The 25,600-nt window shown below is 47.9% G+C and overlaps 1 protein-coding gene across 2 annotated transcripts in view; it reads right to left on the bottom strand.

Moving 5' to 3' along the window:
• The window catches only part of NEFH (neurofilament heavy), a 66,455-nt gene extending 47,848 nt beyond the window's left edge, over window positions 1-18,607 (bottom strand). The window contains exon 1 of one of the 2 annotated variants that reach the window (XM_029571016.1): window positions 17,689-18,607. In XM_029571016.1, coding sequence (XP_029426876.1) covers window positions 17,689-18,574 — 886 coding nt within the window. In that variant the 5' untranslated portion in view covers window positions 18,575-18,607. The remainder of the gene's footprint in view (window positions 1-17,688) is intronic. The other variant, XM_029571017.1, reaches the window with a different exon arrangement.
• Window positions 18,608-25,600: the final 6,993 nt, after the last annotated feature.

Genomic DNA, 25,600 nt, shown 5'->3' with positions numbered 1-25,600 from the left:
TAAATCTATTTTGATCATAGTTTTAGCTACTGGGCTATGTTGCCACTCCCAGAAAAGCAGGGAGAAATTTCAATAACTTGGAATCAAAGGAGTTTAAAATAAAAATACATAGGTAAACTGCAATGAGATATGACTTCAAGATAATGTAAGGACAATCAAAATTAATACATAAGCTGGCAAAAGTTTTATAAAAGTGCAAGCCTAAAAAGAATTTCAGAAACAGCAACAAAATAAATAGCAAAAGTTGGGTGGACAGGTACATCAATTAAGGCTGGTTTTAAAAACTACGTCTTAATTGTTTTTCGAAAGATGCATAAAAAGATTAGGGGAGCAAAGCATTGCTATTCATGACACGGGATGCAAACATTAATGCCCCATTAGGGCAACCACTGGGACATTCAAGATAATGCAAATAATGGAAGACACTCGCAAGACCTACTGGGGAAAAGGATTGAGGTAGCATGAAAGAGCTATGAGGCTGAGCTATTTTAAGCATTCCTACTGTTGCGTCTGTCAGTCGCAGACTGCTGCAACCACTCTGCCTTACCTCTTTTTCTCCCCTTTCACTCTCTTTGGGCAAGATGGCTGCCTCCGGTGCCGAGGGCGTTTCCAAACCAGCATGGGTGTCCCCATCCGCCATGCTCACTCCCGTGGCCTCCTAGTGCGCGAGCGCGCACATCTCCTACGCTCAAATAAATGTCAAGGCGGGAACCTTGGGGGCAGCCCCACCACATGACGTCAGTACCTCCGGGTATATCTAACCTCTGCCTCGGCTATAACCTTGAGTTAGTAAGACTTCACTTCGCTACTCTGACTGCTGTAAGCTGCACGCTTAGGCGCCGCTTTCACGCTAAGGGCCTCACTCCAGTAGAAGCTGTAGACACCCGCTCCACGGGGGCCCTCGCTTCCAACTTCCCTTCGCGGTTCCTCACTAAGACAACTGCTCCTCGGGAGTCTCTCTCTCTATTCTGCTTTCAGGATATTGGACCTTTGGGTACTCACTCCTCAAGGGCCTATCTACCTTCATATCCTGCACCACGGACCTTCGGTCCCACCAGTCTACCACCAGGAAGACGCCGTCATTCTGTGAGTACCTCTACAATCCGGCACTCCAACTCCACCCACCAGCCGCGTTACCCGCACTGCGGGCTCCCGCCTATCGTGAACATCTGGGTGAGACTATACTTCTGAGCCTGTTGAACGTACTGGCACTTCGTGGATCAGTGCCTTATCTTCCTGCTTTCACCATCTATCTACAACAGTACAATAAAGACTCTATCCATACTGTGTCTGCTATCTGTATCAGCCTATCGCAGTGGTTCCCCACGGGGCTCCTCGCTGAGGGCGGAGTCATCTCCATTGTGATGAAGGGTCCTCAATGCCACAAACACAACACCTAATCATCTACTTTGGGGCATTTAGAGTTTATTTATTTATTTATTTATTTATTTAATTTTATATACCGACAGCCGTTTGCACATCGTGCCGGTTTACAAGTAACTTACAACCATAAGATATATAAGGCAGAAGCCTTTACAAATAACAGTATGTAACATAAATGCAGTAACAGAGCAAGAAACTAAATAACTTAGGGAGGGAGGGGTAGGGGTAGTCATGACAAAGGGGGGGGCAGGGGGAGGGTGAGGACAGACACATGGGGATAAGATATGTACAAGGGATTCAAGCAATAAATTGATATGTATAATGGTTTTATACAAAGTTGTATAGACGTGAAAACAAAAGTCATTGGGGTGAGGTGATAAGTGTGACTTGTACTAAGTAACATGTTTTAAAAGCAGGAAGTTAAGTGAGAGGTTTGTAATTCCTTAATTAGTTTGAGGGGGTAGGTGTGGGGTGTAGGTCCTGATGGGCGGTGTTAGAGAAGATGGACGGGTAAGGTTATTGGAAGGTGAGGAAGCTGATTGGGGGTATGCTTGGCGGAAGAGCCAGGTTTTGAGTTTCTTTTTGAAAGTGGATGTGGAGGTTTCGGTGCGTAGGTCAAGAGGCATAGCGTTCCAAAGGGAGGGGCCTGCGAGGGAAAGAGCTCTATTGGTGGTGGAGATGAGTCTTGTGGATTTTATGGAGGGAGGAATAAGGGTTCCACGGAGGGAGGAACGGGTGGGTCTTGTGGAGGTACGAGGGAGGAAAGGTGGGTTTATCCAATTGTAGTGTTCGTTAGTAATACTTTTGTGGATGAGGGTGAGGGTCTTGTAAATGATTCGTGAGTGTATGGGGAGCCAGTGAAGATCAATGAGGGTGGGAGTGATGTGGTCTTTGTTGGCATTAGTGAGGATGCGTGCAGTGGCGTTTTGAAGGAGTTGTAGAGGTTTGATGTGGGTAGCAGGGAGTCCAAGTAGAAGAGCGTTACAGTAATCAATTTTTGAAAAAATTATAGATTGGAATATAGTACGAAAATCGGAGAAGTAGAGAAGGGGTTTGAGTTTTTTGAGAGTTTGGAGTTTGAAATAGCAGCTGCTGAGGATAGATTTGATATATGGTTTGAAGGTTAGTTGATTATCAAGGATGACACCGAGGTTTCTTGTGTCAGAGAGGAAGTTGGGGGGGTGGGGAGTGGAGGGAATGAGTATGGATGCATGTTTAGAGGAGATGAGGAGGAGTTCAGTTTTTTGCGGATTGAGGGCTAGGTGCATGTCAGTGAGGAGCTGGTTTATGGAGGTGAGAATGGTGCTCCAGTTTTGGAGTGCGGTGAGTACAGAGTTAGTGAAGGGGATGAGGATTTGCACATCATCCGCATAGATGAAGTGTGTAATCCCAAGGTTGGAGAGGAGGTTTGTAAGAGGGAGCATATAGATATTAAATAGGGTGGAAGAGAGGGAGGATCCTTGGGGAACGCCACAGTCGAGATTAACAGGGGGGGATGTAAAGTTGTCGGTGAGGACTGTGTAAGTACGGTTTTGGAGGAAGGACTTTATCCATGAAAGAGCAGTACCTGAGATTCCTATGTTAATGAGGGTGTTAATGAGGATATTATGATTTACGGTATCAAAAGCGGCGGAAATATCTAGCATGGCAATGAGATAGGAGTTACCAGCATCCATTCCTTTGATGATGGTGTCTGTAAGGGAGAGGAGTAGGGATTCTGTACTGAGGTGTTTTCGGAAACCATATTGTGTTGGACGGAGTATGTTGGATTGTTCTAGGTGTTCAGAGAGGCGGGAGTTTACTAGTTTCTCAATGACTTTGGAGAGGAAAGGGAGATTGGAGATGGGACGGAGGTTAGATAGATTGGAGGGATCAAGGGAGGGTTTTTTTAGGATGGGTTTGACCACAGCTTGTTTCAGGGCGTTAGGGACTAGGCCGTGTTCCAGGGAGCAGTTAACGATTTTGGAGAGAGGAGAGGCTATTGCTTTAGGGATAGCGAGTAGAAGTTTGGTAGGGATGGTTTCCGAGGGGTGGGAGGAAGGTCTCATCTTTTTTAGAATGTTCTCTATTTCTAGAGTTGAGGAGGGTTCAAAAGAAGAGAGAATGGTGGGTGTGTGAGGGGTGGGGGGGGTTTTGGTGTTAGGGGTAAACTTGGCAGTGATGTTGGATATTTTGTTCTTAAAGAAATGGGCAATTTCATTGCATCGGGTCTGTGTGGAGGGGATACGTTGGATTTGGTGAGATTAGAGACAAGGGTAAATAGTGCCTTTGGGTTGAATTGGAGGTGGTGAATTTTCTTGGCATAGTATTCTTTTTTTGTTGTTTGAATGGCGTTTCTATATGCATGCATGAGTTGGTAATAGATGGTTTTTGAGGCAGGGGTGGGGTGTGCGCCAGTGTCTTTCAGCTGCTCTAAGCTGGATTTTTTGGGTTTTGAGTGCATGGGTGTACCAGGGTTTTTTGGGTGATTTGGTTTGTGTAATTGTTTTTTGGATGATTGGACATAAGTTGTTAGCAATCTTTTGGGTAGTTTCTGCCCAGGAGGATATAGCACTATCTGCTGTCTCTAGGTCAATGTGAGTAGGGATGTTGGAGCAAGCCGTTGCAAGGGTGTCTAGGGGGCAGGTTTTACGAAATTGGAAGGATTTAGGCTGAGAAGGAGAGGGGGTGGAAGGGGTTTGTGGAGAAAGGGTTGTATTGATAATGGAGTGGTCAGACCAGGGGACAGGGAGGCATGTGGGGGAGTGGATGACGTTGATGAGTGAGTTAGTGAAAATGAGGTCAAGGGTGTGACTGGCTTTGTGCGTTGGGGAGTGAAGGAGTTGGGTGAAACCCACTGCGTCTAAGGATGAGATGAAGGCTTCGCATGAAGGGGATTGTGGAGTGGAATCGACATGGAGGTTAAAATCGCCAAGGAGAATCGTGGGGATGTCGGGAGAGAGGGCGCTGGTGAGGAATTCAATGAGGGGGGAGGGGTCTTTTTCTAGTAGCCCGGGAGGGGTATAGATAAGGCAGATTTGTAGAGATTGTGATTTGAAGAAACCTACTTCGTATTGGTTGGGAATATTGCAGGTTTGTGAGGTGAGCTTGAGTTCTCTTTTTGCTATGAGGAGTAGGCCCCCTCCTCTTTTCTTTTTGCGGGGGATAGAGAAAATGTCATAGGTTTCAGAGGGCAGTTGGTTAATGAGGGGGGTGTCACAAGGTTTAAACCAGGTTTCAGTTACTGCAAAGATTTCTGGTTTGGAGTCAGTTAAAATATCATGGAGAAGGTGTGTTTTTTGTTTCAGGGATTGGGCGTTGAGTATTAGAGAGATGATGGAGAGGGTGAGGGCTTGCGAGGGGGAGAAATGGGGATGGGGTCAGACGCCTTTTTTGAGGGTTGTGGGGGCTGTAGGGGGGGGAGGGATAGTTGAGGGGTGTCTGGGTAGATAGTTGGGGGAACAGAGGTAAGCGTGTGGAGGCATTGTTAGGTGGAGGGCTAGTAGAGGTGTATTGGGAAGAAAGATAAATTGTGAGATGCATACAGGTCAATGTGAGTAGGGATGTTGGGATTCGTAGTGCGATTGAAGCAGAGAAGTGCAATTGAACAGAGCAATGCAATTAGACAGAGCAACGCAATTAGACAGAGCAATGCAGTTGAAACAGAGACATGCAATTGAACAGGGTAGATTATGAGATGCAGATGCTGTTAACGTAAATTAACCGAGAAAGACATATGATGGAGACACACTTAAGTATGATACGCTTGATGTTAGAGTACAGTGTGTTGGAAGATTTATCAGAAGGAGATTGGAGATTTGTGATCGGTCTATTTGCTGTCTTTTGGGATCGTGGTTCTCTTGGGGCTGAATCTTGTCTTCGATGTGATAGGAGCACGGTTCCTGACGGGGTGCTGTTGGCATTAGACAGGTTGCTGGATACAATTTGGGAGTTATCGTGAGGAGCTGCTCGGGGTGAGCGAGGGGCGATACGAAGGGGCGAAACAAAGGGGCAGGCCCCTTTGTTCGCGCTCCTTCGTGTGCGCGACGCCAGGTGCGCGGCGCCGCGTGATGTAGCCCAAATTTAAAGGGCTTTCTTTCCCCCCTCCCAGGCACTGATGTCAGCGCAGCTCTGACCTGCTATTGGCTGGTGAAGGCAGGAGGCGGTCAGAGCTCAGGGAGAGGAACGGCAGTGCGTCGGGGCCTCTCCACGTGGTCCGGGGTCCGGTCGGAGGCTCGGTGGTGGTGCCGGCGGTCGGGTGGGCCAGAGGGTCCTGGGCCGAAGGGCAGGTAGGCAGGTCGGCGCGGCAAAAGTTAATGAGGTTGTACCCAATGTTCCCTCAAATTTTGAAAGATTGCATTCGCCAAAAAATATTCTCTGTGCAACTTTTTATAAGTCAAATTTGAACACTCTGACCCAGTATAATGCAAATATCATCAGGATTTCTGGTGCATGCTCTGCTTTGCTGTGTGTGCATGATTCACTAGGGATGTGCATTTGTTTTCAAGGAATGTGCAATCCACAACGAATAGGTCCCTGTTCATTTGATTCATGGGTTCACGAAACGCATGGCAATCCCCCCACGAATGAAACATATCAAATTAGTTTCATTCTTTTGGTTCGCAGTGCTTTATTAGCGGCCATTTGAAATAGGAGAAGGCCAGGTGGGAGTATCCATAGCAACAACCAGCCCTTTCCTGTGAGTCATAAGTGACCTCACAGCCCTGTCATAGAGTGGGTCAGACAGGTTGGCAAGGCGACCAGAATGCCAACGTATCAGAGCGAAGCACTTTTCTAATTCAGCCAATCGCTGCTCTCAGTGCTCTGTGATGCTGTTCCTGCTGTATATCTACCTTAAGCATGTGGTGCGCCACGCAATTTCTTCTTAGCTTTTGTCTGAGAAGGTTGTTGCTTTTGAGCTCTCTCCAAGTGTCTCAAATCTGTATTCAATTGCTATTGCTTGCTACTTTGAATGGATAGAATTTTCCATTCAAAAAGATATTTGTTTGTTTTTGCTGCTGTGCCAGCCAAGCTTTTTTTACTGCAATTTTTTTTTTATTGAACTCAGACTGTCTCGACTGAGAAAAGCTGCCAGCAGTAGCATTTTGCCTACCCCTGGGGTAGGTTGCAGGCAGGGTGAGGGTGGGATATAATGTGAGAGTTGCAGTGGCTGTCTGGGAGTTGGTATTTTCAAACAGTTTTATCTGCAGTTTCACAAAGCACATAGTGTGAGAGTTGCAATGGCTGTCTGGGAGTTGGTATTTTCAAGCAACAAGCTTGCTCAGGCTTCCAGTCTTTTCTCTGGAGTTTCATTTTTTTGTGCACATACAGCAGTCTCAGTTGTAGTGTACAGCAAGACACTGCACTATGGGAGTGTATGTAGTTTTCCCACACTCACATATATTGGTACAGAGGTGTTCAGTCACCAATAAAGAAATAATTATTTTAATTGAAATCCCTAGTAGGCAGTGACATTAAATCCATGATGTCAGGGAAAGGTATACGTGGTCGAGTGACTGGGACTGGCAGAGAAGGCACTTCAAAAGGCAGTGCCAATTCCCCATTAAAGTTAAAAAGGGAGGTGTTCCAGTCTAAAATCTCTGGAGAGGCAGGCAGTTCCATCCGGAAAAAAATGAAATTTAAAGATGATGCACTGCCACCACCTGTTTCTGACCCTGTTGTTTTGGAGGTGAGGGAAGGGGAGGCTGAGTCATGCAAGACAAAAGGGCGAGACCCAAAAGCAGCAATGCGACAGCAGACTCTAGTTAGTGCTGACAATGTAGCGCAGACACTGTTTGCTTCTGATTCCAATGAAGAATCATCTTGTGTGGGATTCTCATCATCAGAAATGGAAGTAGTAATAGCTGAAGAAGGTTTAGGAGGATTAGTTAGTTCTGTCTTAGCCTCCACTTCAGTGCTGGAGGGGAGAGATGAAACTAATGTTGATGAGGAGGAAGAGCAGTCAGCGCAGGCACAGAGTGTGACTGATGCCCCTGACATTGCTTCTCAGGGTGCACCCACTATTTCAACTCCAGTGCCAGCATCCACCCCGAAGGCTATAGAGAAGGGATCACAAAATAAATCAGTGATCTGGAGCCACTTTAAAGTGATGGAGGACCAGTGTTTTGCTCAGTGTAATTACTGTGCCAGGGCTATTAGCAGAGGCAAGCAAATGGGACATCTAACTAATTTTGGCATGATGCATCATATGCAAAAGCAACCCCCAACAGTACTGATATCTGGGGATGGTGGCAGTACCAGTCAGGGGACCCCTTTTTCCAGCAGCATAAAATGGTTGAAAAGGAGCAGCGTCATCCCATGCCCTCAGCCCCTTCTAGCAGTCAGGTGGCAGGCCCCCTGCCATTTGTCAGTAGTGACAACCCACCCTGGAGGAAATGGGCTGGTGTTCGGTAACACTATCCCGGGGAAGCAGGCAAGCAGCCTCAAAAGTTGTAACCAGGAGCATTGGGGAAATGATTGCCCCTGATGACCAGCCCTTACAGGTAGTGGAGAATGTGGGTTTCAAGCATTTGCTGAAAGTCTTATTTCCAAATTACAAAGTCCCCTCCAGAACCACATTTACAGAAAGGTCATCCCCAGCCTGTACAACCAGTGTTGCAGTCGCATCCAAGCACTGCTAGCTAAGGCAGAGGGGAGTGTGTATTTCACCTGTGATATCTGGACTGCCATGAATGCTGAACAGAACATCACACCAAAGAACATCACTTCAAAGGGGTGTGGGCTACACACTGTGGATCCATAAAGTCTAGAGGACGTGAATGAAGAGTGGGTGGCTCGCGGGAATGACGGCTACTACCTGGAGATAATACCCTTATTCAATAAACTTACACACGGTTAATGCGACTCCAACGTTGTTCTAAGCTTCAGCGGCAATGAGGAAATGTGGAAAAAAGGATTTGCATTCACAAAAAAGCAGGGAGTAGCTTGCTTGTTACGGCGGTTACTACCCCAAACCAAATAAGCCTGATACTTCACTTTCAATGCATATCCAGCATAGCCCTCTGCTTCAACGGCAGGGGGGATGAAGAAAAGTGGATCTATATACAGACAACAACCAACAAGGACTGAATAACATAGTCTGGGTAAACAAATAAGCATGGGTGTAGCTTGCTTATTGCGGCAGTTACTACCCCCAACTAATTAAGCTAGATATTTCACTTAGATGCAGTTCCAACACTGCTCTCTACATTAATGGTGGGGGTGAAAGGGAAATAGAACCAAAAGGTTAATAAGAGCAAGAGAAACTGATAAGAATGAGAAAAAAAGTGTAAACCTTGCTGGACAGACTGGATGGGCCGTTTGGTCTTCTTCTGCCGTCATTTCTATGTTTCTATAAGGGGAACAATGCAAATTGATTCTGACTTGATGTGAGTAATCCGACAGGTATGATTTGTACCAAGAAAGGACGAGTCCAGACAAACTGACCTCAGAGATGAAATGTAGAAATTACTTACCCGATAATTTTGTTTTCCTTAGTGGAGACAGATGGACTCAGGACCAGTGGGATGTACCAAAGCTACTCCCCAGCAGGGTGGGAGGCTGCCCGCGGTCCAGTCAACACCGCACGTGCAAAGGCTGCATCCGCCTGGGCTTACACATCCAGACAATAAAACCTGGAAAAAGTGTATAACCTTCCTCCCATTCCATCAGCTGGTCTATTTCCTGCGACACTTGCTGGTTCTTCGTTCCTCCCTGGTGATTGATATAGGCCACCGTTATTGCATTGTCAGACATCACTAGAACTGCTTGATTCCGCAACCTGTGGCTGAACTGCAAGCATGCCAGCTGTACCGCCTGTTCCAGCAGGACTCTTTGGCATTCTGGTGCCCCTGGGCCGTTAACTCCAGGCAGTGAATCCTCCAACCGTGAAGACTTGTATCTGTCATGAATACCAACCAGATGGAGAGGATAAGGAACTCCCTCTCTCAGATGATCCTCCTGCAACCACCACTGAAGGCGGGAGCAGATTTCCATTGGCAACCGCATAATCCTAAGACTGCGGGTTCTGACAAGATAGCAAAGAGTGCTGAAGAGGATGACCAGGCACCACTTCCAGGGTAGCTGCCATCAAGCCAAATACCTGTAGGTAGGACCACACCGTCGGGTGTATGGTATTCATCAACTGACGCATTTGAGACATCAATCTCTGGATCCGAATTTCCGGTAGGAAAACTCCTTCCTGTCCCATGTGGAACCAGAGCCTCAGATACTCCAACAACTCAGATGTTTGAAGATTGCTCTTGGTCAGGTTCACCACCCAACTGAGCTCCTGCAATAAGATCACCTTGTGTGTCACCAGGTAGTTCTTTTCCTGAGACTTGGCTCAAATCAGCCAGTCGTCCAAATATGGGTGTACCAGGCTTCCTTCTTTTTGCAAGGCCAGCCACGTCTATCACCACCATAAGCTTGGAAAATGTTCTGGGAGTGGTGACTAGACCAAAAGGCAGCACCCAAAACTGATAATGGTGCCCAACATAGCAAAGCATAGAAAACGTTGGTGTTCCAGTTGGATGGGAATATGAAGGTAAGCCTCTGACAGATCCAAGGAGGTCAGAAATTCCCACGACTGCACTGATATTATTACAGAGCGTAAGGTTTCCATTCGAAAATAAGTCACCTTCACGTGATGGTTGACCCTCGAGATCCAAGATGGGATGAAAGGAGCCCTCCTTGGGCACAACAAAATAAATGGAATATTGCCCCCAACCTTTTTTTGAGATTGGGCACCAGAACCACAGCCCAATCTGAGGAGCCTCTGAAGCGTGAACTCCACTGTCTGCTTCTTCTTCAGGGAGTGGCAAGGGGACACCATAAACATGGCCCAGGGAATACTGTGAAATTTCAGTGCATACCCATCATGTATCACCTCCAGGACCCACTGGTTCAACGTCATCTCGACCCACCTCCGATGAGAGAGAGAAATGTCCCCCTATTGCCTGTTCCGGAAGGTGGGTCAGCAAATCTTCACTGAGAAGCTTGGGAAGTCCTCCACCCAAGCCCGCTCCTCTCTTGGGCTATTGGGGACGAAAGTACTGATAACTACCGAAAGGCCGAGTCCCTTGAAAGGTCGACCATCTGTAGGGACGAAAACACCTGGAACCCCAGAAACGACTCCTCAAACCAAAGGGGCGCTGTAACTGTTTCTTATCCTCTGGCAACCGAGGCACCAGAGGCTCGCCCCCACTTACTGGCCAGTTTCTCCAACTCGCTCCTAAACAAAAGTGAGCCTTTAAAGGGCAACCTGGTAAGATGACTTTGGAAGCTGTGTCAGCCGACCAATTTTGCAACCAGAGTTGACACCTGGCCACTATCACTGAAGCCACTCCTCTGACAGAGGTCTGGATCAAATCACAGCCTTCGTCTGCTAAAAAGGCAGCAGCAGGCTCCATAATTGCTCTGGAATTCCCTCCAGACTCATCAACCTCCTGAGAGAGAAGCAGACAAGGAGGCAATCTGTAAATTGCCACTGCCTCAGTCCTTCTATCATGTACCTCCTTCAAGGCCGCTCCTCCCTCTATGGGGATAGTCATCCGCTTAGACACAGCATATACCAGAGCATCCACTTTGGGAAAATGCGAACGCTCTCTCACAGCCGGATCCAGGGGGTACAGGCCTTCCAATGTCCAACCCCCATTAAAATTTGCCTCTGGGGCATCCCATTCCAGATCAATCAATTCCTGGATGGCATCCATCACCAGGAAAAAAACAAGAGGCTTTACATAAGGAGAAATGGGATTCTTCCTAGGCTCTGACATAGCATCCAAACCAGGAGCACCCAGCTGTTTCAAGGTCTGGGAAATCAGGGCCAGCAGTTCATCTCTATGAAAGAACCGCAATATGGTTTGATATGGTTCCAGCCCTGGAGGAATTTCCCCATCTTCCAGATTCCTGTCAGGAACACCTGAAGGGAGTGAGGCGAGCCCTGGCATTTAAGCATAGGACTGGAAGAGGGAGTAGCCACCGGCTGAGGGTCCAACTGGACAGAAATGGGGGAAGCAGAGGACTGTGCCTGAAGAAAGGCTTGTAAGCCTTGAAAAATTCCACCCAAGAAAGAGCAGCCGGGTCCAGACCAAGCCCAGAAGGATCTGGAGCTGGTCCCACAGAACTGACCTTGCCAGCAGAGGAAGAACCAAGGTCTGGTGCCTCCCTAACCAAGGCCGTGACCAACCCATCATCAGAATGGGAAGAGCCAGGCTTAGCAAAATCTGAGGAAGACAACTCTTCCTGAGCAGCGCTGACACAGGTTACAAGCCAGGTCAGGCTGAGAAACCCTAATATGACAGGCAACATATATAGGAAGACGCTTAGGCTTCTTACTTACCAGCACCATTGCTGTGATGAATATGTGTAGGAACGACTCATGCTCAAAAATGAAATGTGCCCAAAAAATAAGCACCTAGAAGAAAGTGCAGCAAGGCACATGCACAACCTGTGTGCCATGTTAAGCACGTAAAAACGTTTGTGCACATAAAAAGCACGCCCAAAAACAGAGCACACAATGCGTGTGCAGAGTCGACACACTGCGCACACCGACAGCCTACAGAGAGCAACAGAACATGCACAAGAGCACGTGAAAAAGTCCACCGCGACCTACCACGCAGTGTGCAAGAAAAAATCCTATGTGCGGAACTAGCTGCTCAAACCACCAGCCTGCCCAGTTCCCCAATCACAACTGCAGGAACGAACATCAGCATGACGCACCGAGTACGGAGACCATCTCTAATTCAGGTAAAAAAAGAATTTTTTAAACCTTACCTGAGCTCAGCGCTTAACAGCTAAGTACAGAGAGTGTATCCAGCTGTGGGGGGAGAGGACATCTGCTGTTACCACCGCATGTGGCCTCCTGCACCTGCTGCCTTTCAGATGAACTTGCAACTAAGTCCACACTGGGAAACCCAGCTACCAGACCAAGGCCCACATCTGAGGGACCACGGAAATCACCTCAGGAATTATCAGCTGGAGGAGGGACCTTTAGTTATCACTGCAGGAAAGCAGGGCTTTCTTTTTCTGAATTTAGAATTTCAAATTTCTCCTTTCAAAAAGCTCAAAGCAATCCCCATCTGCTGGAGACAGAGAATACTGACAGGCTGGGGTCACTGCAGGGCTATATATACTGTGACATCAGCTTGCTCCATCTGCTGGCAGGGAAGCATAAACCCGCTGGTCCTGAGTCCATCCGTCTGCATGCTAGGAAACAGTAATATCCGATGGCTCAGGCTCTTGAAATATCCAGAAAAACCAGCAGATATTTCTTGCCACAAGCCTCTGCAAATAGAAGCTACTAATGAAATAAGTAAGGTTTCCATACCAAGAGCCTTATGAAAACCAACTTGTAAAGAGTCCAAGATACAAAAACAATCAAGAAAATCATTTAGCTGTTGAAACATGAAGTTGAGAATCTTTGCTTCAAAAGGAAGTGAGGAAATTGGTCTATAGATAGATAACTCTAAAACAGTCCAAATCCTGTTTTTTTTTAAATTGGGTTTGGAAAATAGGCAGATGCAACAAATCAGATACTGGAAACAAAACAGGTTCAAAAGCTTCATGAGGATTGAGCAATACTGAAAATAATAAATTAATGTTTTATCTTAGATTATCTTATTGTGGCAGAATAAAGGACAGCTTTGAACACTGGCCAAAATATGTTTTAGGTCATGCCTTTTTTCACTGGGCCAGGAAAAGAGTGTGGATGGGATCAGGTGCCAAAAGCCTGAGCAATTGTAAAATGGATGGTGTGGAGAGGAATAAAAGAGGAACAAGCTAATTCCTAGGCATTTGCAGGTGGCCAACCTAAACCTGATACTGTCTTCATACAGTTGGAGGTAATGATTTGGTATCACAAAATGAAGCACAGTATTGATAGTCTTGTCTCGTATCATCCCTAGATTAGTTTGGTAAGAGGCCAAGAACAAAAAAGGAATGGAGAAAGGTGGGAAAAAGTGAAAAAAATGTGAAGCAACTAGATGATGCACAAATACAGCATGGGAAAACAAATGTGAAAGTTTATTTAGGAAGGATGGGATCCACTTATTGACATAGCTTTGGATATTTTCAATTTAGATTTCAGATAGCAATTGAAGCTTACAAAAAACAAATCCTAGAACGAAGTGGGGTAGGGCCCTAGGAAGGGGTTACTGTTCCCTCCTGTGGTGGCAGCTTACCAGCCAAAAGGGAAGATGAAAATGGGAGTGCTCAGGTGTCATTAGATAGGGGGTACCTGGGCTGCTGGTGGGTATTAGCATTTAGTACATTGCAAACAGCCCCCAAGTAGGAAAACACAACATAAGGCAAGAATAAATAACCCAAGTTGGGATCCAGCACAAGCCAAGATCTGGCTGCCCTAGAGAGTTGGTGGAATAAATGAAAAATGGTGGGGGTAGCACAATAGGGCTGTCCTATCCCTGTCCCATCCCAGTACGGCTCTGAGGGGATAAGAGGTGGATATGTCACGGTTTTGCCTGCCGTGCAGCCTCACCGTGCCCTGATCCAGTCCACTGTGACTCCTCCCCACCAGCAGTGGCCTCCAATGCTCTATTCTGAACTACCTGAACCATCTCTCCTCACTGGCCACCTGAGTCAGTTTGTGGTGCAGCCTCCTCTCCACCAGGGGTCCTCAGCGAGCTTCTCCAGCCTTGCCATGCTCTTCCTTGCTGTTTGCACACCACACAAATTCCAATCCCCTTTAACCTTGCCTTGCCAGAACCTACACGCGGTTTCATGGAGTCACCCTTGGCCCTTATCTTATTCTATGCCTTGTGGCCTCTGGACTTCCTGTATCTTGTTCCTTGCCTTGTGGCCTATCTAGACCTTACCTTGTGGCCTCCAGGCCTTCTGTCTCCTTGCCTCTTGCCCTCTTGCACTAGCTTACCTAGTGGCATCTGGGCCTCATTCTTAGCAGCATTCATGCCTTGTGTTGATGCCTTTGGGCCTCACGATTCTCTGGTCTTGTTATCCTTGGCTGTCCCTACCCTTGTCTGCCTTGTGTAAGTCCAGTTCTTCTAGGCTTGCCATGTTATGCCCAGTCCAGTCCCCAGCATCCATTCCCTGCTTTGCCTGCCCAAGCCTGTGTCCATATCCAGCCAAGTCCCTGCTCAGTATCCAAGACTTTGTCTGTATCCAGCCCAATGCATGTCCAGTATCCTGCCCAGCCTATGTTTCTATCAGCTCCTTGCCTGTCCCGGTATCCAGTCCCCAGCTCCTTGCCTCTATCTAAACCCAGACCTCAGATTCCAGTCTGTCTCTGCCCATTACATCCAGCCTGTGGCTGCCTTGCCTTGTCCAGCTTATCCAGCCTGCCCAGGTAAGCTCTACTGGCCCCCAGAACCCAAGGGCTCAACCTGCAAGGGAGTGGGCTAGCCAGGCAGAAGACAGTCCCAGCTCTTGCCCTGCAGTCCTGCCCTGCTCCTGAGGGTAGCTCCAGACCCCAGCCTTCATAAACAGGATATAAATAATAAAAAAAAATGATTAAAGAGGCGATATTGATAAAAGAAAAATCTACTTGGCAGTGAGTGCTAAATTAGCATATGTTTGGGGGTTTTGGTTAGGTAATACTTTATTGAAAACTGTGGCCTATATCTTCCAATGTTTTTGGTTCTGTTGCTAGAGCAGAGCTAATGTGTTAGGTTATGATGAATAAAAAAAAAACTCTGGATTTTGAACAGAAATCCCAGTGCTTATTGGGGAGGGGAAAGTGGTGCAGTGTGCCTGTGTTAGGCATCACATGGGTAGCTCTGCTTATTTGTAGTGTACAGGGGGAGAGGTGCGCTAGAAATCAGGGCTGTGCTATCCTGCGGAGCTGCAGGATACTCTAATACTGGAATCACAGGGAGCACTGCAGATCGGACATGAAAACCTCATACATTTCTAATTTTCTGCATAAAAATTATAGAGCGGCATTACTATTTGGAATTATTTTCTAACAAACAAAAGATACATTATGAGTAGATTCAGCACCAAAATTCCTTCAAACTGCAGGAGAGACAGAGTTCTGCATATTCCTTCTGGATCTGTCTGCTGTTCTGAGGCAGTGCATCCATTTGCAGCAACATCTGCAGAGGTCAGGACACTGCACCCTTTTCCAGAGGTGCTCTGCATTCTGACAGAGTTGTAATCAGTTTCAGAACTGCTGTAGCGTGCTTGACCTTGTGTTTTACATAGGTCATTCATGGAGACAAATAATATTTCCCAGAACTAAATGTAGAAAATCATTCAGAAGAATATTTTGATCTCTTATCCCACAAATATTTACAGATTCCAAAATAGAGTTATGCTGAAATCATTTATCCTGTCTTAAGCAGTTTCTTTTCTACTTGTAAGCACACCCTCTTGTGGGTATGTGGGTGAAGGCTGCACCGGAGCAAGAGACAAGTGGAAGATCAGCTAGTCATACTGTGGCTGAAGAGCGAACCCATGTAAAAGTCTATAGCAAGAGAGAAAATGTGTATGGGGCGGAGGGGTGAGAGGTGGAGCTTATACATCTCTGCAAATTTAAGGGAGACAGAAAAAAAATAGGGAGAAAAATAGACCCCTTGGGGAAAAAAAAAGGAACACATCTGTGGAACAGTGGCAGCTCCTATGAAAATGTAGTGGTGCAATTGCACCACCCTAATTAAATTATGAAGCCAGAGATGGAGTGGAGTGAAGAAACAGAGGAGGCCAAGGAGGAATGGGGTAATGGAGGAGGAAGGTGGGAGAGGGATTTTGGATGGAGCAGGAAAAGTGCTTGTCACACTCACTCTTTTTGAGTCACCAGCCACCACTGTCTGATGGTAAGATGGGCACAGGCTAGCATAGCAGAGCCCATAAAATGTCCTGCTTTTCTGTTATTTTATAATCCAATATGTATCATGAGTGTCCTAACCTCAGTACAGCATCAAGGATACAGGGGAATAAACATGATGCTTTCTTAGGTGGAACTAATTGTAATTTATTATGTTAATAATTCTTTACATAAATATGCAAGTGCCAGAGCAAGTTAAAACAGAGACCATTCTGACTAGGTTATTGTGTTAAGTAATCAATTGCAAAGTAATTGCTAGATTAATCCCTGTGAAGGGTTTACACTTCAAATATTCCCTTCTGACCAGGCTGGGGGTGCTTTGGAGGGAGCACTCATAGATCTTGGGGGGAGCCGTCCCAGTCATGCACAAAAGTGACACCAAGTGGCCAAATGCAGGCTGCAAGTTGTGCTGTGTGGCCCCTGTCACTGTGATGACTGGACTACATAGTTTTGGTGGAAGGTGGAAGAGTCAGGGATGAGGACTTGGGGGGAAGATCATAAAATGGAGAGAAGCTCGGAGTAGTTGTGAATGAGGGCTGATGGTGCTGGTTCTAACTGAACTGGGAGTACATGGATTCTACTGGTCCAAACCCCAGCTAAAAATCAGTAGAAAACTCATTTCAGGTCTACTGCGCGCTTGACATAATTTTCATTTTTTAAAGTTCACTTTAGCTTCACCAGATACCCAGATCTGTTCTCAAAAGGGAACCACATCAATATGCCAGCAATTGGCAGCAGAGGGCACTTGGCCATTTGCATATTTTGTTTTTATCGAGTGCGCAGTTTGAATAGTAAATGTATCTGTTTCAATTTAGAAACTGTGCTCTTATTGAAAACACCAGTGGCAGGGATGGTAAACTCTGTTTTGCTATTGAAAGTAAAGCTCCTGCTGCCTCATTTTTGTAAGCAAAAATCTTATTTTTTTAATATCTTGAGTTTAAATTGTGAAAAGGTAATGCTAAATCATGCACTGGGGAGAGTTCATAGAGCTGGGTATTTGGATCTGATAAACAGCTTATTATTTTCTCTTCTTTCGTTAAAGAGGTATCCGCGGTTAAATTCCCACCCCCGGCTAGCAGGGCTCTCACCCTGAACACCGTCCCTGCTGCTGGAGCAAGCGGGAAAGAAGGAGGTTTGTGTGGCTGCAGTTTGTGGAGGGAGCACCTGTGCTTTGAAGAGAGGTCATCGTGCTCGTTAATCCTACGTAAGTCGTAAATGCGGCGAGCGACATTAGCAGGAGCTCGTGCACAAGTCCACGTTAGGGATGGTCTAGGGAGCTGCGGCAGAAACACTTTGCTAAGCTCTTTTATAAATACAAAAAGCGAGGGCAGAATCAGTGGATAAGATATCGCCAGCTCACCACCGAAGTTACATAGAAAAACTCCCTCCCCCTATACCGCCGTCTCACTAAGTATGAAGGTAACAGATGTATTTCTCCCTTTCCTCTGAGGACCAGCGGCCTTATTCGGTGCTATTTCACCGGTTAATATTTGAATAAACAAACAAAGAAAAAAGTTGACTATTACTTTTTAATCGGAAACTCCCGAGGAGGGACGCCCCCCTCTCCCTCTCCCGCCTACCTCGGAACCAGTCCTCGCACTGCAGGCTGCTCTTGGCCGTGTGCCCCTCCAGCTGGCAGCGGATCTCCCTCAGGGCCGAGGTGACGTCGCACTTGAGAGCCTCCCTCATCTCCAGGGCCCCCTGGCTGCCCTGCTGCAGCTGCTGCTGCTGCAGCAGCTCGCCCACCTCCTCCTCGTGGTTCCTGCGCAGGAAGGCGGCCTCCTCCTGCAGCGCGAGCGCCCGCTTCTCCAGCTCCGCGCGCGCCAGGCTGCCCTCCTCCAGGTACTTGCTCAGCGCGCGCACGGCGGCCTCGGTCTCCTCCCGCTGCCGGACCTCGTCCTCCGTGCGCTGCTTCAGCTGCTGCCCGTCCTCCTCCAGGTGCTCCTGCTCCAGCTGCAGCTGCCCCTTCTCCGAGCTCAGCTGCAGCAGGACGCCGCGCATGTCCTGGATCTCGCGGTCGAAGAGCTCGCCCATGGCCGACCTGCCCGCCTGCTGCTGCCTCAGCACGGCAGCCTCCGCCTCCAGGCTCTTGTTCTGGCTCTCCAGCTGCCTCACCTTGTCGATGTAGCCGGCGAAGCGGTCGTTGAGCGCCTGCAGGATCTCCTTCTCGTTGCGGGACCTCAGGTCCCCGTTGAGGGACTCCAGGCTCTCGGTGGAGGAGGTGAGCTGGCTGAAGCCCCCGGCCCCTCTCCGGTAGGGAGAGGCGGTGGAGCTGCGGGACCAGGACTGCGAGTGGAAGCCGCTGGACGCCAGGGAGCCCGCTGACCGCGAGATGCTGCGGCTGGCGGGCTCCACCAGCATCTTGCGGTAGGAGCCCGGCCCGAAGAGCGTGTCCGCGCTGTAGCTCATCATTGCTGCTGGAGGGCACTGCGGCAGAGTGCGCGCGGAGGCTGCTTTTATACTGCAGCAGCGGTAAATTTCAGAACTCAGCAAAGCCGGAGAGCGGCCAGCCCCTTCCCAGCTTAAAGACACAGTCCGAAGAGGCGCAGAGAGTGAGACAGAAAAGGAGCTTAAAACGCAGGGAAAGGAGACAAAACCGAGCAACCCTTGTCTTTCCTTCATGTAGCACTGCAGATTGTGTAATCTCATGGGTCACTTCAGACTCTGTGCTCACTTCTGCAGGATAACATGAATTCCCCTAAAACAAGGACAAGAAGCCGGTGGCACCTCATTGACTGATTATAAGGTGCCACCCGTCTCTTGTCGATTTTTCTACACCAGACTAACTCGGTCGTCCCTCTGAAGATCAGAGATTTCACTTTTTTCCTGTTGTAAAGGTACAGGTAGCTTGTTTTCATCACAACATTGTCACACACTTTTACTTAATCAGAAGCTTCAGGAAAGGGCTTATGATGAAGAAGCAGGAAATGTAAGATAAAAGTGAGATGTAGTCATAGAGCAGTGGGCGACTAAACTATTAGATGGTGATGCAGGTCGGAAGCAGAGACTGGGAAAGCAGTTGATGAGCACAAGGCCCATCCAGTCTGCCTACTTTCTCCCCCTGCTGCAGTACTGCAGACTCCACCCAATCTCCAGCTTTACCCACACTCCCCACTAATTCTCTGTGCTTGTCCCAGTCGTTCTTGAATTCTGATGCTGATTTTGCCTCCAAACATCCACCACCTTTTCTGTGAAGAAATATTTTCTTATCTTATCCCTGAGTCTACACCCCTTTAGTTTCAGACCATGACCCCTTGTTCTAGGACTTCCTATCCACTTAAAAATGTTTGCCTCTTGTGAATTATTTATATTTTTAGTTTTTGAATGTCTAACTCTCCCTTACGTTTTTCCTTTCCTTCGGTGAAATAGTGCAGGTTTTGCACCACAAGGGCAGCTCTATTCTAGTTATTTGTACTGTACAGGGGGAGAGGTGCGCTAGAAATCAGGGCTGTGGTACTCTGCAGAGCTGCAGGATACTCTAATACTGGAATCACAGGGAGCACTGCAGATGAGATATGAAAGCCTCATACACTACTAATTTTCTGCATACAAATTAGAGGCATTACTATATGGAATTTTTTTTTTAACAGCATAAACAAAAGATACATTATGAGTAGATTCAGCACCAAAATTCCTTCAAACTGCAGGAGAATAACTGAGAATTCTGCATATTCCTTCTCTAGCTGTCTGCTGTTCTCTGAGGCAGTGCATCCATTTGCAGCAACATCTGCAGAGGTCAGGAAACTGCACCCTTTTCCAGAGGTGCTCTGCATTCTGACAGAGTTGTAATCAGTTTCAGAACTGCTTTAGTGTGCTTGACCTTGGGAGCAAGCAAAAACAAGTCCCTTGGCTAGTTGAGGTGCTATAGTTTGAATGCAAAACATTTTTCTTCACTCTAGATTTGGGATAGTCAAACTGAGGACCGAGTGAAAAGGCAGGAGGCCCTGCACCCTGAGCAGTTTCTCCCATCAGGACCTGTGAAGAGAAACTGGATGCTAGAGTTGTACACACGTCATTCATGGAGACATAATATTTCTCAGAACTAATGTAGAAAATCATTCAGAAGAATATTTTGGTCTCTTATCCCACAAAAATTTACAGATTCCAAAATAGAGTTATGCTGAAATCATTTATCCTGTCTTAAGCAGTTTCTTTTCTTCTTGTAAGCACACCCTCTTGTGGGTATGTGGGTGAAGGCTGCACCGGAGCAAGAGACAAGTGGAAGATCAGCTAGTCATACTGTGGCTGAAGAGGTCTCTTCACCGCACTGCGAACCCATGTAAAAGTCTATAGCAAGAGAGAAAATGTGTATGGGGCGGAGGGGTGAGAGGTGGAGCTTATACATCTCTGCAAATTTAAGGGAGACAGAAAAAAATAGGGAGAAAAATAGACCCCTTGGGGAAAAAAAAAGGAACACATCTGTGGAACAGTGGCAGCTCCTATGAAAATGTAGTGGTGCAATTGCACCACTCTAATTAAATTATGAAGCCAGAGATGGAGTGAAGAAACAGAGGAGGCCAAGGAGGAAGGGGGTAATGGAGGAGGAAGGTGGGAGAAGGATTTTGGATGGAGCAGGAAAAGTGCTTGTCACACTCCCTCTTTTTGAGTCACCAGCACCACTGTCTGATGGTAAGATGAGCACAGGTTAGAATAGTGTAGAGCAGAGCCCATAAAATGTCCTGCTTTTCTGTAATTTTATAATCCAATATGTATCATGAGTGTCCTAACCTCAGTACAGTGTCAAAGATATAGGGGAATAAACATGATGCTTTCCTAGCTGGAACTAATAATTGCAATATACTATGTTAATAATTATTTGCATAAATATGCAAATAACAGAGCAAGTTCAAGCAGAGACCATTCTGACTGGGTTGCTTAACACAAAACATTGACATTAAATAATCAATTGCAAACTATTCAAAGTGCAAACCCTTTGAAGGGTTTACACTTCAAATATTCCCTTCTGACCAGGCTGGGGGTGCTTTGGAGAGAGCACTCATAGATCTTGGGGGGAGCCGTCCCAGGCATGCACAAAAGTGACACCAAGTGGCCAAATGCAGGCTGCAAGTTGTGCTGTGTGGCCCCTGTCACTGTGATGACTGGACTACATAGTTTTGGTGGAAGGTGGAAGAGTCAGGGATGAGGACTTGGGGTGGGGGGGGGGGAGATCATAAAATGGAGAGAAGCTCTGAGTAGTTGTGAATGAGGGCTGATGGTGCTGGTTCTAACTGAACTGGGAGTACATGGATTCTACTGGTCCAAACCCCAGCTAAAAATCAGTAGAAAACTCATTTCAGGTCTGCTGCGTGCTTGACATAATTTTCATTTTTTAAAGTTCACTTTAGCTTCACCAGATACCCAGATCTGTTCTCAAAAGGGAACACATCAATTTGCCAGCAATTGGCAGCAGAGGGCACTTGGCCATTTGCATATTGAGATTTTGTTTTTATCAGGTGTACAGTTTGAATGTATCTGTTTCAATTTAGAAACTGTGCTCTTATTGAAAACACACCAGTGGCAGGGATGGTAAACTCTCTGTTTTGCTATTGAAAGTAAAGCTACTGCTGCCTCATTTTGATAAGCAACAATCTTATTTTTTAAAGCCGTTGCCAATAAACCTATGAGTTTAAATTGTGAAAAGGTTATGCTAAATCATGCACTGGGGAGAGACGTCAGTGGAGCACCGGTACTTAAGCCCGGGCTCTGCTCCCTAGCGTTGCCTTTGCAATAGGTCTCCTCGCTGGTTGAGTACTCATTGCCTCCTGAGACATTCGTCTCACTCCTGTTCCTCGCTGATCCTGGTTCCTGACTCCTGGTTCCTACTTTCCTGCTTTGCACCTTTCCTCAGATTGCCTACACGGACTTTGACTTTGCTTTGCCTGACCACGCTGTTGACTCTCTCCAAGCCCGGACCTCTGCTTCACCTGACCACGCCGTCGCCTCTCTCCAGAACCAGACTTCAGCATCGTTCGACTACGCTTGACTTTCTCCATGATCAGATCTCAGCCTTGCTTGCCACTGCTTCTAGATTTCCGCCAGCCCTGACTCAAGCCTGTTCCTCGACGCCTCTGCAGCCTACTTCCTGGACTTAGTCTCTTCAGGCTTCGGCCTGCTCTTGCTCGGGCGCCCCTGTCTGCCCTTCGTTCCTTTGGTGCCCGAGTCTCCAGGACACTACCTGCCCAGTGTAAGACTGTACTATCTCTCTCCTGCTGTCTCTGGGCTGATCTCGATCTCCTCATCGACCACATACAGAGGCCCACCTAAGTCCAGCCGGCCCTAGCACCCAAAGGCTCAACCTGCGGGGAACGAGGGCTGGTATTGGTGAAGCTCCAGCTGGCCTCTGTTCATCAGCCCATGCTGCCTGCCAACGGTGGGGACCCGTAGATCCCAAGGGGCCCAAGGGTCCACCTCCGGTGCAACAGGTTGCAAAGGCCATGGACTCAGCAGAGCCGTGTGCCCTCCAGGCCATTCCTGGTCTGGCATCCAAAGTACAAGCACAGCAGCAGTTCTCGAGGCACTGGCCTCCTCCATTGAGCGTCTCCACTTCCGGCTTGATGCCCTCACCAGCAATCTGGTTCCAGTACTGGCTCCTTCTCATCCACAGCCGTCATCTTCTATGCCTCGAGCCTTGTTGGCCCTGCCAGCGTCCCCGCGCTTCAAAGGTGACTCCAAGCTCTGCAGAGGGTTCATCAAACAATGCTATATGCAGTTCGCTCTGCAGCCCTCTGTCTTCCAGTACGAATTAACCAAGGTCACCTTTATCCTGTCTCGTCTTGAAGGGAAGGCGCTAGCCTGGGCTTCTCCCCTATGGGAATGATCGGACTCCTTCCTAAGGGAGCTGTCTCAGTTCGTGGCTGTGTTTCGACTGACCTTTGATGATCCAGGGTGGCATGCTGTGGCAAGCACTAGTTTGTTACACCTTTGTCAAGATCAAAGAAGTCTTTTTGATTATACTATTGAGTTTCGGACTTTGGCTTCTGAACTCGCTTGGCAGGAAGACTGCCTACGAGCGATCTACCTGGATGACTTTCCTCGCAGCTGAAGGATGAGCTGGATGCATGGGAGCTCCCTTCCTTCCTTGAGGACCTTATAGACTTGACGGGCCAAATTGATCATCATCTCCAAGCGTGTCACCAGGAGAGTCAGATGCCCAAGAAGCCCTCTCGGGTTCAATCCCATTCGCCACTGACCACCAGCCCTGCCGCTGGTAGGGTCTCTATTGTGGCCAAGATGGAAGAGCCCATGCAGCTGGGCCATGGGCGGCTGACCCCGGAAGAGCGCCTCCAGGGTCAGCCGCCCTCTGGGGTCAGCCGCCCTCTGGGGTCAGCCGCCCTCTGTGTCTGTATTGCGGAGCACCTGGCTACCATCTACAGACCTGCCCCATCCATCCGGGAAACTTCCTGGCCTCAGTTCAGTAGGGGTCCTGTACTTGGGCGCAATGTCTCCGGACCCTCAATTGTCTGTACCTGTCGCCCTGATCTGGGACTCCCGGTCCTTTCCAATTCTTGCTCTGGTGGACTCCGGAGCAGGAGGTAATTTCATCCTCAAGGATCTAGTTCAACTCCTGGGTATAAAGACCCATCCTCTGGAGACCTCCTTGTGTATAGCTTCCATTTATGGGGAACCGTTATCCAGTCGAATATTCTTCACCACAGATCCAGTTCAATTATGCACTGGTGCTCTCCACACGGAAGAAATTGAATTACTAGTACTGGAGAAATCCATTCATCCAGTACTCTTAGAACTACCCTGGCTCCAACGTCACTCTCCCCAATTTGATTGGGGTTCACTGCAACGGGTGGAATGGGGTTCCACCTGACACCAGTCCTGTCTATGTAAAGTGGTACTGCCACCTGTGGATCCTCTGGCTGCCACCTCGTCAGTTACGTGGATTTCGAAGGGTCCGTGGCTCGAGGAGATCCGCCGAACCTTGTCTCGTTCCTTGCCCGGTAGGTTGTTTTGAGAATACTACACAAGTACAAAATATTATTCAATTTATTGTAATGGAATTTGTGATTAATTAAGTTTGTTTACTATAACAGTGAATGAATGCTTGTGTCTGATCTCATTCTTGTTTTTAAAATTTTAACTGTTGTAATGTTCTCTGAATTTTGATCTATCTTGTCTTGAACAGAACCACACACTGGTAGGGACGAGGTGGGGCTTCCTGGGCCTAGCAGGAGGCACAGCAGCCACCAGAGGAGGACGGAGGCACCTGCAAGTAGTGGGCCAGGTATTTTATTTATATATCTGAGCCAGTATTATATTATCTGAGGTTGAACAACATAGTGGCTGTGATAGATGTATGATGTTGTATTTGTTATGTTATTATATATATTAACTAATTATCTAGAATGATATTCCTCCAATCTTCCCCTCTCTCCCTCTCGTATATTATAGAATATAGACACATTTTTCTAAAACCCTGTAATTTAGTAAACTAAGGGGCATTAAGTTGTTGGTGTGCATACAATATTTGCTACTTATTTCACAATATGTATTGTTCTAAATCTATATCTCATGTTGAATTTTTTTAAATTTCTTTACAGGACAAGAAGAGGCAGCCCCAGCAACAGAGCCAGCTGCAGTGGGGCCCAGCACCAGCACTGCTGCTACTGCTACTGCTACTGCTAGTGCTTTACTCCCTGCAGGATCTCCTCCAAGCTGTGGGGCGGATTTTCAGAGCCCTGCTCGCCGGTAGGAATATTTTACATAGGCCTACCGGCGCGCGCAGAGCCCCGGGACTCGCGTAAGTCCCGGGGTTCTCCGAGGGGGGCGTGTCGGGGGGCGGGCCCGGTCGTCGCGGCGTTTCGGGGGCGTGTCGGCAGCGTTTTGGGGGCGGCTACGGGGGCGTGGCTATGGCCCGGGGCGGTCCGGGGGCGTGGCCGCGCCCTCCGTACCCGCCCCCAGGTCGCGGCCCGGCGCGCAGGAGGCCCGCTCGCGCGCGGGGATTTACTTCTCCCTCCGGGAGGCGTAAATCCCTGGAGAAAGGTAAGGGGGGGTGTAGACAGGGCTGGGCGGGTGGGTTAGGTAGAGGAAGGTGAGGGGAGGGCGTTAGAGAATTCCCTCCGAGGCCGCTCCGATTTCGGAGCGGCCTCGGAGGGAACGGAGGTAGGCTGCGCGGCTCGGCGCGCGCCGGCTATACAAAATCGATAGCCTTGCACGCGCCGATCCAGGTTTTTAGCAGATACGCGCGGCTCCGCGCATATCTACTAAAATCCAGCATACTTTTGTTTGCGCCTGGAGCGCAAACAAAAGTAGGCCTATTTGCGGAGTCTGAAAATCCGCCCCTGTGTGTGCACGGCTCATGCACAGTTTGCCATGCTAAAGGAGATCCTGCAGAGAGTAAACCACCTCAGGGCTCAATTAGATGCTCTTTCCGAGGATATGGAGAAGAGGATGTCAGCCGTGGAGGAGGCCATTCAGGAGCAGAGGGCA

This window comes from Rhinatrema bivittatum, chromosome 11, assembly GCF_901001135.1.
Source record: "Rhinatrema bivittatum chromosome 11, aRhiBiv1.1, whole genome shotgun sequence".
Classification (NCBI taxonomy): Eukaryota; Metazoa; Chordata; class Amphibia; order Gymnophiona; family Rhinatrematidae; genus Rhinatrema; species Rhinatrema bivittatum.
Note: the sequence above shows the minus strand (reverse complement) of the source record. Positions and strands in the feature narration are given on the sequence as shown.